This window comes from Pseudophryne corroboree, chromosome 8 (assembly GCF_028390025.1).
Source record: "Pseudophryne corroboree isolate aPseCor3 chromosome 8, aPseCor3.hap2, whole genome shotgun sequence".
Taxonomy (NCBI): Eukaryota; Metazoa; Chordata; class Amphibia; order Anura; family Myobatrachidae; genus Pseudophryne; species Pseudophryne corroboree.
In genome coordinates, this window is record NC_086451.1 from 52,085,392 (window position 1) to 52,102,845 (window position 17,454).

A 17,454-nucleotide genomic window follows, 5' to 3' on the forward strand; every position below is an offset into this window, starting at 1 on the left:
ATGATAACACAGAAATTGTTCATTTTAATTATTTTAGGTTTTGTAGCAGTATAACGTCTAATGTAGATGTGTGGGCTTACTCTGCCTCTGCCTGGGGCAAGGAGTTTTACAGATTTGTCCTGGGATTCCTCCAACCATTCTATTTTCCTTAATACCCAATCAATGTAGATCTAGATATGGCAAAGGAAACCACATATAAATTAAGCAGTTTCTTTTTCTAAATGTATCAGCAGTTTGCTCTGCAGTGGTTCTCCCTTCCTATTTTGATCATATGGGCTACCCACACTGTTGGATTCTAGACTTTTCTACCTAGAACTCCCCTGTCTCACCCACTCAGGAAGTTAATGATGCTATTAAGTTTTTCCCGTCTGTAAATCGCCAGTATTTGATAGACTTCCAATAGAATTAAAAACGACTCATCTTGGGGTTTTTTTTGTTCCCAAATGATTAGAATTTTTTACAGCCCTTCGTGAAGTGTATTCCCTTCCCTCATCCATGACAGAAGCGCTGATTGTTGTAATCTCCAAACCTGGCGAGGATATATGGGCTTCCCTGAATCATGTAACCCTTATCCAGTTCAATAAAGTGAATCTTGAAATCATTCATCCTGATCCATCTGGCTTTGTGACTTGGCGCTCAATCGCTATAAACTTTCAGTGCCTCTGTACCTATTTGCAGATTACTGGTGAAGGACTGTATGATGCCTTGGATGTGTCCTTAAAAGCAGTCAAGGCGTTTGACTCTGTAGAATGGCGCTTTTTATGGGAGGTGCTCTCTAGATGTGGTGGAGGTCCGGGGTTTTTAAGTTGGGTCCAGCTATTTTATTCTTGTCCTGCAGCCAGGGCCTCTGTCAATGGTTTTCTTAGGGATTCATTTGCACTCTGTAGTGGTACCAGACAGAGTTGTCCATTATCCCGTTTCTTATTCACCATTGCTATAGAGCTGCTGGCTTGTGCGATTAGAGCGTCACCTAGCATTTCTGGATTCCTGTTCTCAGGACGACAATGTATTATTATGTTTGTCTTTTATGGCACGCTCCCTGCCTGTTCTGTTTGTAATGGTGAATTTGTTTGGCTATTTTCTAGTGTTTGTATTAATTGGGAGAAATATGTAGTTTTCCCCCTTCTTCCCAGTGTGTCTAAACCTGCCTCCCATGATTGTCATTAGCACCGGTGTGTGCAGTTTAAGTATTTGGGTATTCATATTGCTTACACTCCAGCTGAATTTGTGGCTTTAAATCTGCAACCCCCCCCCCCCCCTCCCCAATTGCACTCCCACAAACACATTTTAAAGGTTGTCTCATGTCTGGCAGCAGCTGCCCCACTATGACTGGCTGAGTGAATTGATGAAAGGTTTTTCACCCCAAGTTCCTATATGTGTTGCAACACTGTCCGGTCTATATACCTTAGTTCCTTTTTATTTTATTATTGTTATTTATCCTTCTTTGGGGACATAGACAAGCCAGCATTGCCTTTAATGGACTGGGCACATTTAAATATTTAAATTAGTAACCCTCCACCACTTCCATACTCCCAAGATGCCTCAGTGGTTTTTTTTTGTGCCTCATCGGGATGGCACACGTTTGGAATCTCCAGACTTAACTTTTCATTTTAAAGAGATTTTTCTTTTGTCAATTCCCGATTCCTTCCCAGCTTGCTAAGACGCGTGGGTCCGGGTTTGGGAGTGCTGCCGAGTGCAGCATTGGCTTGTCGGCGCTCAGGAGAGGAGCCCCGCCATAGACCTAAATCAGGGTTTGCTGATTTCAGCCTAAGGCTACAGTACCTGGACAGTGCTTGATCAGGAAGCCTCGTCAGAGCCTCCACTTAACACAGGTAAGGAGTGGGCAGGCAGCTCACACTGCCGCCGCTCTGTTTTACATTGTGACATGTTGAAGTGCTTGGGGAGCGGGGCAGTCAGCTCATGCTGATGCCTGCCATGTGTGGGGAGTTTGTGTACTGCAGCGCAGGGTCCCGAATCGCCTGCCTCACCCCTTAGCCCGACGCGGTCAGCCATGCTGTTGCCGTTGGGCGCCTACTGTGTCCCAGATCGTCCAGCCGTGGTCAAGCACGCTGCTGCCGCTGGACGCCTTCTGTGCTCTACCTTACAGTCGATGCCGCCGTTATCTGATCACGGCCGCAGACAGCTTCCACTGCTGCCGCGGCCCGTCAGGCGCTATTTTGCATCGGGTTGGCTTGCTCCCCCTCTAACCCGGCTGCCGTCAGCCACGCTGCCGCTGCTGGGTGCCCCCTGTGCTCCGGCTCACAGTTGCCATTGCCTCTTACACAGAGGAGGTTAGGCTTCAGTAGAAATGATCAGTATTTGCAGCAGCAGCAAATAGTGGGGAACAGCTAATGGGGTCCCTAGTCCAGCGTTCCCCTCACATAAGGTGGGATGGACATGGATTGCCAGTTCTACAGCCTATTAAGTCTGAACTCTGAGTCGTGGGAACTTGTGTTTCACTGTATACCTGTCTGTGTGCATGATGAGTAAATCTAATGCAAAATCAAAGAAGCAGCTTGTCTGTGATGGCTGTGAGATTGTGTTACCTGATGGAACTTGCACAGTGTGTCTTGCAAATACAGGTCCAAATACGAACCTCTACCTTGTTCCTCCTTGGGCGATGATGGCAGATGTGATGACTTTGTTAAAATCAGAGTTGGCCGCTGCGCGAATCGATTGTGAGGCGACTAGGTCTGATTCTAGGTTAATACCGTCTGAGTTGCCAGAGTGGTCTCGGGATATGTCTAGGACTTTACAGGGTTTACAGAAGTCCAGGTATAGCTCAATTCCTAAGAGTAGTCATCGTTTGTCTCATAATTTACCGGTTTCAGCTGTGTTGCATTCTGACGATTCAATGCCAGACCCAATGTCTCAGGAGGAACAAGAGGAAGGTGAATTGGGCCAGGAGTTAGATAGTGAGGTTACTGATAGCCCGCCATTGATGATCTCATCAGGGCAGTACACGCCAGGTTCTAAATTTTACTGAGACTGAGGAACCTCTATCAAATGATGAGCTTTTATTTGCTAAAAAACTGTGTGTTTTCCTTATTCAGTTAACGGAAGCATGGAAAAACCCAGATAAACGGTTTCTATGCCTAGGCGGTTTGTCTAATTACCCGTTCCCAGAGTCTATGACTACTAAATGGAAAAGTCCACCAACAGGGGATTCCTTGGTGTTAAAACTTTCAAAGAAGGTAACCATTCCATTTCCAGCTGCAACGACGCTTAAAGACCCGTCAAAGTGTAAGCTAGAAGCTGTGCTAAATTCCATGTATACAGCAGAAGGGTTGTTGCTTAGACCTGCTTTAGTTGGAGTTTGGGTTAACAAGGCTGTAGTTGCATGGGCAACACAGCTCAAGTTAGGCCTACAGCAGGATGTTTCCTTAGACCAGCTTATACTACTTGCTGATCACATTTGTGAATCGGCTGAGTATTTAGGTACGGATTTTATGGATGTTGGCCAGGTTAGTTCTCGGATTTCAGCATCACTAGTTACGGCACGACGGGCACTTTGGTTGTGTTTTTGGCAGGCTAAGGCAGAGTCAGAATGAAGAATAGAAGCGTTTCCTTACACTGGCGATATGTTATTTGGTCCTGAATTGGACAAATGGATTTCTCAGGCTGCTGGAGGAAAGTCTGTTTTCATGCCATTGCCCGCACCAGTTCCTAAAAGGAAATACGCTGGACCAGCGTTCAAATCTTTTAGTCATCAGTCCTTTTGAGGCCGTGCTCGTGTAACAATTGTACAGAGTAGACGTGGTAGAGGACGTAGTTTTTCAACAAACCACTAACCATTGTCAGGACACAAAGTCCGCTGACAAGCCAGTGGCATGATAGTCTTCCAGCCCATCTCTGATCTTGAGTTGTGGGAGCACGCCTTCAAACATTTCACTTGGCGTGGTTTCAGACATCCACAGATGGGTGGATCCGCAATTTAGTGTTCAAAGGTTACAAAATAGAGTTTTTCAAGACAGGCCTGCCGGTGTCAGGAGACAAAAAGGCGGTTCTGCAGACCGCGATTCAGTCTCTCGTACATTCAGCATTTTTGATTGAGGTTCCAGTTCACCAACAGGGTCAAGGTTATTATTCCAATCTTTTTGTAGTACCAAAGCTGGACTGCACAGTCAGACCAATATTGAACCTAGAGGGGCTCAATCAGTACGTCACTTCAGATTCAAGATGGAATCCTGCGGTCAGTGATTGCAGGTTTAGAACAACAGGAATTCATGATTTTGCTGGATCTCAAGGATGTGTACTTACACATTCCAATTTGGCCACCGCATCAAGCGTACTTAAGGTTTGCAGTACAACAAAACCATCATCCTTTTCAGGCACTACCTTTGACCTCTCATCAGCACCTCTGGTATTCACAAAGGTGAGGTCTGTGATGATAGCTCATCCTCAGATTCCTGGGAGTGATAATAGTTCCGTACTTAAACGACCTCATCAAGGCGCCGTCTCAACAAATACTCATTCAAAATGCCGTACAATGTACTAGTTCAGCACGGTTGGATTGTCAACTTAAAAAAATCAAGCCTTGTCTCGCGTCAAAGAACTCAATTTCTAGGAGTGATTCTGGATACAGTGGATCAACGAATTTAACTGCCAGAACAAAGCACAAAGTATTTGTCATCTGGTACAGTTAGTGGTCAAATCACAGACAGTCTCGGTGCATTTGTGCATTCAAATGTTAGGAAATATGGTGGTGCCTTTCGAAGCACTCCAGTTCGGAAGATTTCACTCATGTCCTTTTCAACTGGATCTTCTCGCTCTCATCTACAGGCTCTCATCTACAAATTCATCAGATGGTGCGGTCTCCAGGGGCCAGAGTATCACTACTCTAGTGGCTCCACATACACAATCTCACCGTGGGGAAAAGGTTCAGAGTCTGGAATTGGATCATTCTGATGATGGGTGGAAGTCTCAGAGGTTGGCGAGCAGTGGTCCTACATTGTCAGCTTCAGGGTCTATGGTCAGATCGAGAAAGATACTATCAATAAATGTCCTGGAACTCAGGGCAATTTACAATGTGCTGTGACAGGCAGTTCACATGCTCCAGTCTGAGTGTTCAGGTTCAGTCAGACAAAGCAACGGCAGTTGCATACATCAACAAACCAGGAGGGACTCGAAGTTGCATGGCCATGCGAGAGGTTGCTCGAATCCTCAATTAGGCAGATTATCACCAATTGATATTATCGGCAGTGTTCATTCTAGGAGTGGACAACTGGGAAGCAGATTATCTCAACTGTCAGAATATTCATCCGGGAGAGTGGGCTTTAAATCCAGAAGTGTTCCAGATGGTGGTCCAGTGATGGTGTTACCCACAGGTGGATCTATTGGCATCTTGCCAAAACCATCAAACACCCTAGTATGTGTCCAGAACAAAAGATTCAAAGGCAGTGGATGATCTCAAAATCGCATAGCCGTACAGCCTTGTGTATCTATTTCCCCCATATGCCACTGCTTCCTCGGTTGCTAAAGCGGATCAAAAGAGAATCAACGACAGTCATACTAGTGGCGCTTCATTGGCCTCGGAGAGCGTGGTTCTCGGATCTCCGCGGTCTACTCGCAGACAATCCATGGCTTCTGCTTCCTCCAGACCTATTACAGCAGGGTCCGTTCCTTTACCCCAATTTAGCGCAGCTGCGTTTAACGTGGTGGCTGTTGAAACCGCTCTCTAGACGAGAGGGCATTCCAGAGTCGGTTATACCAACCATGTTACGTGCTAGGAAGCCAGGTACAGGTGCTCATTATCACAGGATTTGGCGAGCTTATATAGGTTGGTGCGAAGCTCGGTAGTTTCCAACATCATCTTTCAAGTTATATCCCATTTTTTGCTATTTTTATACACTGGATTAGATGGAGGACTACGTTTAGCTACACTGAAGGTGCAGGTCTCTGCCTTGTCAATTTTCTTTCAAAGGCGTGTGGCTCTTTTGCCAATAGTTCACACTTTCCTGCAAGGTGTCCTTAGAGTTCAACCTCCATTCATACCACCTACGGCTCCATGGGACTTGAATCCAGTTTTAATTTTTTTTGCAGTCTTCAATTTTTGAACCCTTACAACAAGTGGATGTTAAGTTTCTAACTTGGGAAACAGTGTTTCTCCTAGCCTTGGCTTCGGCAAGGTGTGTTTCAGAATTAGTTACCTTGTCATGCAAACCACCGTATATGGTGTTTCATGATGGCAGAGCGGAACTTTGGACGAATCCCGCTTTTCTACCGAAGGTAGTATCTCTCTTTTTCACAATCAACCAATCGTAGTTCCTGTTTTTTAGAAGGTTCATGAACTCCAGCTACGTTGGATGTGGTACACTCAATTTGCGTTTATGTAGCCCAAACAGCAACTGTACGTAAAACGGATACATTGTTCTCTGTGATGCAGTCAAGATAGGTTGGTCAGCTTCCAAACAGACCTTGGCTAGATGGATTAAGCTGACCATTCATTAAGCTTACTTTCATGCTAGTCTACAACCACCTGCATACGTTTCCGCACATTCCATGCGTTCTGTGGGAACCTCATGGGCAGCAGGTCGTGGAGCTTCTACGACGCAACTTTGCCGTACAGCTACATGGTCATCCGTGCACACGTTTGTGCGCTTTTACAAGTTTGATACGTTTGCGGCATCTAGCTTTGGCCGTGTAGTGTTACAGGTGCCAACCAGCTCTCCCGCCTAAGGGGGAAATTTTGGTACGTCCCAAGATTACTCCAGTGATCCCTAGTGGATGAAAAAGAAAATAGGATTTTGGTACTTACCTGGTAAATCCTTTTCTTTGAATCCACAGGGTGCTCTGTACGCCCACCCAGCGCAGTTTCACCTGGCTTGTGGTAAGTTCAGTAAATCTTATGGTAACACATTCTCACCGGCTTGTTGAAATGTTTAGGTGATATCTATTGTGTCAACTTTCTAGTTGTGCGATATGTTATAATGTTATACTGTGTAATTCTCCATTGTTCATCCTCTTTCTCTCCTGTGCGGCACAGTAAAAAAAAACACAGGCATCTTGTGAGTATGGAGGTGTGGAGGGTTACTAATTTATATATTTAAATGTGCCTATCCCTGTTAACGACTTGTCCATATCACAAGAGTACTACAGTGCCCCCTGTGGATTCAAAGAAAAGGATTTATCTGGTAAGTACCAAAATCCTCTTTTTTTTGTACTGGGCCTGGCTGACTCCCTTTAATATTTACTTGCAGTTGTATATTCATATTTATGTTTTAACCAGGTCTGTATTGCTCAGATCTGAAAAGATCAGCTTGCTCCTACATTTCCCTCCTAGTTAGGTCTGGTCAACACTACTATTTCTCATGAGAGAAATTAACCTTAGTGTCCCTATATATGGTAGAGAAATATAGTTTGTAAGCTCTGCTGGGGCAGGGACTAATGTGAATGACCAAATATTCTCTGCAAAGTTCTGCGGAATAAGGGCGGAATTAAAATCTTATCCCTGCCGGCGGCCACTAGATTGCTTCAAACGGAGCTATTCAAATGTAGCTCTGTTTGAGCGCGATCAGCTGGCAGCGTCTACATTTCAGCTCGCTCCCGCCGGGGGTGGCGAGCTGAAATTTGAGAAAAGTAATCCGTTTGGGCGCCCAAATGTCACTTTTCCCGATCGCGGCCATTAATTTAGTCTGGTTTAGCCACTTTACACCAATGGGCGCGATCCGCGCAATAGGGGACATCAATTGTATATCGCCCCCTTGCGATCTCCCGTCACTTTAGACTGGAGATCGGGGGCGATAACATTTGAATTCCCTCCTGTGAGTCTGATTAGTACAGTATAGTCATGCATGGGTTCTGCCTGCTACAGCTGAAAACAGACCTGTGAAAGTCCAGTCATAACAATTGCATGGTAGAAATACCTTTGTGAGAGCAAAAACTGGTGAAGGCGCTATGATAGCATGGAGAGGTATGCGGGAGTAAACATTGGCTATCTTATTTCTCCTCTCTAAAAGATGAGACTTCTTATTTGCTTGTATGATTTGTTTCTTAGGCATATGCGGCAGAACAGTCTGGTGCTCAGAAATTGGACTCTGTTCACAGGTAAGCATGTAGTTAAGCATCTCCTCTCCCCTATACGTTGTCTATGCACAGTGGCTTGCAAAAATATTCAATCCCCTAAAAAGTCAACCAATTTGTATGCATTACAAATAACATTTACAGAATGATCCAGTTAGTTTTTTTTTTTTTTTTTTTTATTGTAAGCCAGTAGACTTAAAATTTCAGAATTTTTCTGTAATTTTTGTTTTTTATACTTTTAAAGTATTGTGTGCATAAGTATTCAACCTCACGCAGACTAGTACTTGGTAGAACCACTTTTTGTTACAGTAACAGTTGTAAGTCCTGTTGGGGAGTCTCTGTCATGGTTGCACACTGGGAGTGAGTTCCCCCTTTTTTTCTCCCTTGCAGATTTGCTTCAGGTTGGTTGGAAAATGCTTGTGGACTGCAGTTTTTTTCAATAAGGCCACAGATTCTCAATTGGGTTGAAATCTAGACTGAAGCTGTAGTAGAACATTCACCGTTTAGTTTGTCATCCACTCCAGTGTTGCTTTGGCATTGTGCTTGGGATCATTGCTAGAAAACTAAAGCTTGGGAGAAAGTTCACCTTTCAGCAGGACAATGATCTCAAGCACAATGCCAAAGCAACACTGGAGTGGATGACAAACTAAACGGTGAATGTTCTATGGTCTTACAAGTATATGCCTGTTGTGCACCAGTCATTTGTCCTTATGCCTTGTTCCCACTGAGGAAAAGCATCCCCAACTTCTGATGCTGCAACCCCCATTGTATGCTGTTGGGTTGGTGTTTGCTGATTGAAAATGGGCTGTGTTTGGTTTGCACTACACATAGCAATTTGAATTGTTGCCAAAAAGCTAATTTTCTCTTTCATCCATCTGGGGGACGCTGCGCACTTACTAATGGGTTAGAGTGTGTGGGATTGGGAGTTTGGCACAGAACCTATAAAAAACTAACTCCTCCCCCCTCTAACCCCTCCCATCTCCTTCCTGCTCAGCAGATTACCTCAGTTTTAGTTTTGTGCCTGAGGAGTACAGGCACAGATTCCTTCAGTGTAGATTTTAGTTAGGTTTCTGTTGTTTATTTTGATTTTACTTATGTGTGCTTAGTCCCTGTTTACAGGAGACACGTATACTAGGAGTGGGGTTAGTTAGTTATGTGTCTCCCACTCCCCAGAGCCTCTAAGAAGCCACCATACTCTTAGTCACTGGGGCTTACTTGATGCAGGATGGATTTCCTAGGAGGCACTGTACTGGTAAGACAGCCACAACCTGCCTGGGCAGCGTTGGGCTGTTATTGCATATATGGTATTTATAATAATTGTATTTTATTATTGTGCAGCGCTGGTGTATGCGGACCCCCCTCCCTGCTCAGAGCGGACGGAGCGCTTCAGTCCCGCTTCCGCCGCTCATTTCATGGAAGCCGCGTCTTGTCAGACAGCAGCGGTAGTCATTTCAATGATTTTACGGAGCTCAGTTGCGGGGGTGGGGAGGCTGTACCGCGGCGGGACGCAGGAGGATGTTGTGTTCGCGCCCCGTTCTCCCGCCCAACAGCGTCTTACCGCCGCCGTCCTCACTCTGTGGGGGCAGGACTCGGCTATAGGCGCCATCTTCTATCTCTGCAAGAGACCATCCGTCAGGTCAGCGGGGGATACTGCGCTACACATAACACAGCGTCTCACCCTGTTAGTACAGGCGGAGAGCAGCAAAAACAGCAAGTATAACACAGCCCTTTCATATGCTCTGGAGCTCGTTTATTCTAAGGGATTCTTTAGTGCTCTTTAGTGATCCTTTAGTACATATATTTCGGTAATCTCACTGTAATAGAGTTATTTTTACCTCACCCTGTTTATTACACAGGCGGGGATTTTTTCTTAACTAGTGTTGTGCTATTCTAAATTGACAACAGTTGTTTACATCATGTTATAAAAGGAGCGTTATAGCTCAGTCTGTAGAGCTGGACCACAGCACAGAGTTATGAGACATTATTGTGTGCTATGATTGTGGCATTGTATATTCCATGGTTGTAAACAGCAAATCTCCTAAAGGAACGACAAGTTCAGTAGTTTACTACACAGGAGCTCCAATAGCTTTGTGGGCTAATGCTGTGTATTAGTAAGATAGACTAAACACAGGTTTGATTCCCATATACATTAAATTGCACAATGTCGCTTCAGACTTCCTAAAGGTAGCACGGACACAGGTACCCCATGCTCCAGGACACCAGTTGCAGAGCAGCCGGGAGGTTCCAGGGATCAGTTTATGCCTCTGTGGGCCAGACACATCTCAATCCAGAATAATACAGATGGAGTAGTGGTTAGCATTGCTGCCTCACAGCACTGAAGCCATGAGCTTGTTTACATAGAAGTATATGAATATACCAAGCAGGTTTAAATTGCTCTACAGTCTTGGCCTCTGCCACCTCTCATGGGAGGCTGTTCCACATGTTCACTACCCCTTCTGTGAGGAAATATTTTCCTTAAATTTCCCCTGAACCTGCCTCCCTCCAGTTCAGTGTATGCCCCTAACTGTGTGAAGTTATATATGTATATATATATTCCCTGCACTTGCAGGGATGGGGGTTCCAGGACCGGTCCACAAATACCGGTATTCTTTGAGTATATTTTTCCTTACAATATGTCAATGTAATGGGTCTGGTACTCTGTTTACTACTTAGCCGCTAGTCTTGGTAAAAAGATCACTACTTGACCTTTTGGCTAGGATCAAGTGTAGTATCTGTTCTTATCAGTTTAATATCTGATACGTTCCCTATGTGGGGGCCATGTATTAAATATATGTTTAGAACAGAAAAATGGAAGAAGAGATTGCTCCGTCCACTCCACGCATTGACTCGGTATTGCAGTACCTCCGGGACCGGTGCACCTTTCAAAACAAGGACAGACTATTTCTATTTCTTGTACACTATGTACTTATGATTTGCCAAATGGCTGAACAAAGCTCCTTAATCAGTTCATACTGTGCAGCGAGTCTGGTCTTTGACAGACAATATAGCTCCTTTACTTCAGAGGCGTTTTTGAGGCTTCATCTACAGAAAATGGTGAGATAAATCCTGTCAGTGAGGATCCTTCAGGATAGAAATAAGAAATAATCTACTGAATTTCTTGGTTTCCACCTCTTCCTTCACGTGAGAGAATGTTGATGGAAGTCTGACTACACACCTGATGAAATAGTTTATATTTCCAGGGAAATGTGTCTGTCTCTAATACATACTGTTTTCGGTTCAAATTCGGTGTTCTCAGTATTAGAGACAGTATTTCTTTATCCTTTCGCTGATTTAGACACTGATCTAATGAAGGTTCCACTAATAATTAGTGGACGCATCCATCATGGGAGAGCCTAAGGCAACTGTCTTTACTAAAGTACAGTATGTGACCTTAACAGTCACCACAGATTGACAACGGTGAGGCCGTTATTATATTAGTATTCATTCTGACAGGAATATTCCTACGCCCTCTCCGGGCTTATGCATGAATCTTTAAACCGGTTGCATTATGCAAGTTATCCATTCTTGGGGCAGCTGATCCTTTTCAAATTATCCATTGACTGTTTTGGTCTCTCAAGCTCTATTCCCTATCTATTTATTATTGCATCTTTTCCCTGGCTATGACACCCTTCTATTCATTTTGGTTGCGAATCGTAAAATTCTGCTTACAAATTAAAGCGTACTTTGCAGGCGGGAGCAAATAACTCTATCAGTAAGGTGTATGCCTGCGGTATAACAGGTCGTGGGTTCTCATCCTGAGGATAATAGCTGAGAAATGGGTATTTTAACCTATGTCAGAAAAATGGGTATTCTTTTGGGAGGCATTTGTATGCCTAGAACACGGACTTCCAATGTGCCCTCTGCAGGGGCCACGGAGTCGGACAGTCTGGTTCCCAGTGGGGAGGACACCAGCTTTCTCAGAGTCCACTGATCCGTTGGATGTACTGAATTTGTATCACGAACATATATTCTGAATCTTGGGGAACACGTACCAAGCAAGAATCTTTAGTGCCCATCTTAGACAGGCTCTAATCATTGCAATCTGTTCGCTATCTAACAGGAGTATTCAGTCCAATCCTTTTTCCGTCATCTGGGCATCGCTACCATTTTGGGTCAGTTGTTAAAATAAAAAAATAAAAAAAAAAAGCATCTGTCTCATGCACTTTTTTTCTACAACGGACCTTAGTTCTGGATTTCTTCCTTCGCAGAAGATGTTATTCATGGGTATTCTTTTCGATACCTGGTATCTCGAATGTTGGCGGAGTGCAGGATTTACTGACCAGAATAGACTCAGGGGTCAGACATACACTTCCTCTGCAGGACAGTGGTGATTTTATAGGTGGCTCCATTCCCCCGGTCTCCTGCCTGGTTTCTTCAATCTCAGATTAAATGTTATTAATCTCAGGCAGGATTGAGTTTACGTAAACAGCAGTTTAGTTTCTCTATTAAAATACCAAGATATTTTCATTGGTCGATCTTTTCGTTGGGCTACACAATCCAGATCTAACTTATAGGACTTCATTCTGTCTCGACATGGAGGGTCATAACCACAGTCAAAAGTTTCAGACATTACGGTTTTTTGGTTTCAACTCTGGCGTTTTCTATGAAACTGATGTCCGAAGTGGAAATATCGCTTCCAATCTACGGGCGATCTACAACGCCTTGACTCCAGCTCAATGTCTTCTACAGGGTCTATCCACTGTGACCTATATCAATTGTTCTGTGACACTTGTAGCTGGAGAGACATCGGAACAGTATCTAACATATGCAGAGGGCGGAATTTTGGATCCCGGCAGTGTCTGTCATCTCCAGTTCCAGAATGGGCAACTGGGAAGCAGATTTCCTGAATCTTCAGGCTGTTCTTCCTTAAAGTATGTGAAATCAACAGGGATTTCTGGCTTTGGTGTGTCTATAACTAGCCGACATAGACCTCAGGGCTTCATTGGTACTGTGATCGTTTCGGGAATCCTCTTGTGGCAATCGTAGACGCCGTGTCAGCTCCTTGTCACTTTCATCTAGCATATTTATTCTGCCTCTGGCAACATCTAGTGAGTACCTCAACGCATTTGACCAGTGGCTCTTTCGGTTTTCCTAATCCGCTTCGGATTTGCCTGTTGACTCTGTTCTGCAATGTTATAGCCCAGAGTGACCAGGGCTCCTTACAGGGTACCTTTTCGGCCAGCTCTCCACTCCCAACCTTTACGTCATCACCGGGATTTTGTCTATTCTGCCGCTGACGGCGTGATTGTGGAAAACAATGTCATCAAGCCCTACTACGTTTCTGGCTCTCTAACCAATCACAGTGCCAGAACACTTGTCATCGTTTGTGTGTATTTAACGGTCACTCAGCTGGAGTTCTTAGTCCTTTCCGCCTCTTATCTTTTCTACAACACAGTTGTCAGAACTACTTTGTCTTCTTATCTTAGCAGACTGGGTTCTGCTCTAGAATTTACTTTCCAGAATGGCTCCTGTTTCTCCTTTCCGGCCTCTGGACTCTGGTTGAGTTGCGGTTTCTTTTCTCTTACAGTGTTTTGGTTTATGCAGTTAGGGTGGTTTTACTTACAAACCACAAGTTGTATTGGTTTTTCCTCTCCTTCAGCACATTGGGCTTCTTGTGTCGTCCCAGGCTTGTCCGGGGCGGGTCGGTAATTGGCCTTATTGGTTGTTGTTCAAACCTTAACTCTTACCTTGTTGGGTTTGTTTGCTGCACCCAAGCGTGGCTGGCTGGCCAATAAGAACAGGGTGATGTGCTGGGTTAATTCTGCTATTCAGCAGGCTTAGATTTCTTAGGCGTTGCCTGTTCCTGATTCCTTAGGGGCTCATTCGACTCGACCTGTTGGAGCCTCTTGGGCTGTTCACAGTGGTGTATTCGTCGAGCAACTGCGTAGAGCGACGACCTAGTCGTCCGTACATACCTTCACGAAATTCTTCCGTTTTTCATACTTTTGGTTTGGAGACTGCCTCTGTTAGGCATCAAAGTTTGCAGACTGCTATGTCGTCTGTGTCTCCCTCCTCTAATTAGCTTGCTTTGGGAAATCCCATTAGTAAGTGCGCAGCGTCCCCCAGATGGATGAAAGAGAAATAGGGATTTTTGTTTACTTACCGTAAAATCTCTTTCTCTGATTCCATCTGGGGGACGCTGCGATCCCTCCCGTATATATATTCTGTTCTGCCTCTTCCGGCTTTGCTAAACGTTAACTGAGGTAATCTGCTGAGCAGGAAGGAGATGGGAGGGGTTAGAGGGGGGAGGAGTTAGTTTTTTTATAGGTTCTGTGCCAAACTCCCAATCCCACACACTCTAACCCATTAGTAAGTGCGCAGCGTCCCCCAGATGGAATCAGAGAAAGAGATTTTACGGTAAGTAAACAAAAATCCCTATTTTTGACTTATCTGACCATAAAATCTTTTCACACATTGTTACTTTGATGTTTTCTGGCAAACTCCAGACGTACTTTGAAGTAGGTTTTCTTCAGCTCTCCCACACAGGCGAGTTGTTGTATTTAGGCCTCTTGATATGTTTGACTGGTGCGGCTTCACTCCAGTCTCAGTTAGTGAACTCTGTACTCCTACTAGTTGGTCTCTCAAAGGCTTCCCTCTTGCTTTGATGCTGAGTGCCGAGGAACGGTCTTGTGTAGATAGTTTATTATATATTCAGAATAGAATCCTGGTAATCTCCTTAGGAAGTCAGTGCAACTCCCAAAAAGTAACTCTGAATTACCTGAATAAATAACACGAACTTCAAAGGTTATTTAAACCTCTAAAAGAGAGCGTGCACATTTATTTTTTACCATAAAATATTGAATCACCAATTCAATACAAAATACATACATTAAAAACATTTAAATAATGGATCCATAAACTGACTCTCCCCTGGAGTGACTGAAAGCATTACTCCAGGTAGTGAAGTTTTACTAATGGCTTGTGTCCCAGCTAGGAAATTAAGTTCACAAATTCAGACAAAAGGGTTAATCCAAGATAGTTCTTATTGTATATCCAGTATGGCACTAAACAAGACCAATCCAATGGCCCTATTAGCTGAATGTGAATTCCTGTCTTGTGCATGTCTGACTATCTTTTCATTTTCTTAGAATGCTCTTTGGTCTTCATTTTCACAGCTTTCCTCCAGATTCCCAAAATTATCTCAATTAGGGGGTCTTCCAAACATCTAAGCCTGCTTTTTTTAATAATTCATAGGTACAGGCTAATTAAAAGCCAATTGTTAGGGCAGTTTATTTCTTTCATCTGTATGAACTTGGAACTTCCATAGCAAAGGGGTTATATACTTATGTAAGAAGCAATTTTAGGTCTTTTCTAAAGAAATCTGCAGACAAATAATGGATTGTGAGTTAGAAATTGACTTTGAGCCTACTGGTTCATAATAAAAATACTATCTGACCCAATTTGTAAATGTCATTTATAATAGAGAGAAATGTTGACTTTTTAGGAGGTTGTATACTTTTAGATGTGTAGACAACACTGTACTGTATTGTTCTCATGATGACGAATGTTTGGTGTTTGTTCTCTAAATGTAATGTCTCCTTTGAGAAAGTATTACTATTATTACATTACTACCCCATAAATCTGCATATTACTGTGGTTACCATTGATTTGTTCTAGAGACGTTTTATCTGATTGGCCACTAAGGTTTTGTTTATATCGATTTTTAATTTTAGTGCTTATGGTGACTTTGCCAGGGACAATGCTGGTGTTCTTGATGGTCCTCTTGGAAATGGCAAGCATGAAAAGATGAAGCAACGTAGAGCTTCTTGCCCCCGGCAAGATAAAATGAATCGATTTAACTTGTGCTTCTTAGGGGTACGTGTCTCTCTGGAGAACCTCGAGTCTTCATTACAATGGATTCCAGGTTTTTATTTATTTTTGCTTCTATACCTGCAGGTGTCGCACTATGGCGATAACATGGTGGAGTGCCAGCTGGAGACTTATAACAACAAAATGGTTACTTTCAAGTTTGATGCAGACGGAGATGCTCCTGAGGACATTGCTCTTTACATGGTAATTGCAGGGCATCTATAGGATTATAATTACCGAGTTGCAACCCGTGTCCTTTATAACACTCCCATCCCCTTTTTCACCATTGTATTTTACATCCTTATTCCTTCATACAGTTATCTATGTAGATCATCAACCCATGCATAGTGACAGTTCTGGCTTTTAAAGTGTTGGAAAATGTTACTTCTCACAGCACTAAGGGTATTACAGATGCTAGGTTACCATCCTGTGCTGACTAGAATCATCATTTATGAACATTATTGCAGCACTTCCATTTATAGGGGGGAATTCACTTAGTGCGGCTAATTGAACCCCGTGTGGGGTATTTCAGTTACCCCCGATAGCCGGCACTATTGGGATATTGTGTCATCTGCTGGAGACGGGAGAAACAAAATCCCTTATTATCTGCTGGGTGTTTTTAAGATTGTGATAAGTTCCTGGATGTCAGTGTTTTCGCAAAAAATTGTCTGGGGGGGAAAAAAAAGGGCAATTCAATTACCCCCCCCCCCCCCCCCCCCCCCCAAATAAAAAATGTAAAAAAACACAACACAGTTACTTGGGTACTTACTGTGATGTATTTTTTACAGTCAGATTTATTTGCAATCATGGTTGGAAAGAAAGTGTTAATATAAATAAATAGATTCCTGCTTATTATATTAATACTGTGAAACATAGCTATGTATTAGAAACCTTGATCAGCCATGATGTAATGCTTTTTAACACAACAATTCAAAGTTATTAAGCTTTGATAGGATTTATTTTACATCTTTCAATAAAACAAATGTTTTACTGCTTATTATTCCTATCACATCTGACTATGTATGTTTTAATGTTTAGTCTATCTACATATAAAGTACATGAAGATGAAATTGAATGCAAGAATAAGCTTATGCTAAGCATTAGTCCTACTTATTACGTATAATGGAAAAAATATGAATAGTAATAAAATGGAAAATGCAATAGTATTTTACATAGAAACATAAAAAGGAGTAGTTAAGCTAGCGCTGGCACTAAACATTTTGCGTAAAAAAAAAGGATTTTATTTTTTAGTACAATAGGATTTATTTAAGAAGTCACAGCACCATGCCTGTAGTCACAGCATAATAAAGCAAAATGTGTTAAAAAAATGTTTTAAATTTTTTTTAGTTTAAACCAGCCAACCCTGATTGTAATAAACTTAAACCACAAATCTAAGAACAAAACAACACAATTACTTAACATATAATACAAAGTCTCTACCATAAGAGCAGCATATAAGGTGTAATGCTTAGCATGATTGCCTCACAGCACTGAGGTCATGGGTTCGATTCCCACCATGGCCCTAACTTTGTACATTCTCAGTGTGTTTGCGTGGGTTTCCTCCGGGTACTACACTTTCCTCCCACAATCCAAAAATGTACTGGTTAATTGGCTCCCAACAAA

At 43.2% G+C, this 17,454-nt stretch overlaps 1 protein-coding gene and 1 non-coding gene across 6 annotated transcripts in view; both read left to right on the top strand.

Annotated features, from left to right (window-relative positions):
* The window catches only part of WNK3 (WNK lysine deficient protein kinase 3), a 258,491-nt gene that overhangs the window by 173,830 nt on the left and 67,207 nt on the right, over nucleotides 1–17,454 (top strand). For all 5 annotated transcript variants that reach the window (XM_063936367.1, XM_063936369.1, XM_063936368.1 and 2 more), the window contains 3 exons: nucleotides 7,997–8,046; nucleotides 15,696–15,837; nucleotides 15,919–16,035. In XM_063936367.1, the coding sequence (XP_063792437.1) occupies nucleotides 7,997–8,046; nucleotides 15,696–15,837; nucleotides 15,919–16,035 (309 nt within the window). The remainder of the gene's footprint in view (nucleotides 1–7,996; nucleotides 8,047–15,695; nucleotides 15,838–15,918; nucleotides 16,036–17,454) is intronic.
* On the top strand, nucleotides 10,716–10,906 carry LOC134953680 (U2 spliceosomal RNA). The gene has a single exon (XR_010185706.1). It is a non-coding gene; the product is annotated as a U2 spliceosomal RNA (small nuclear RNA).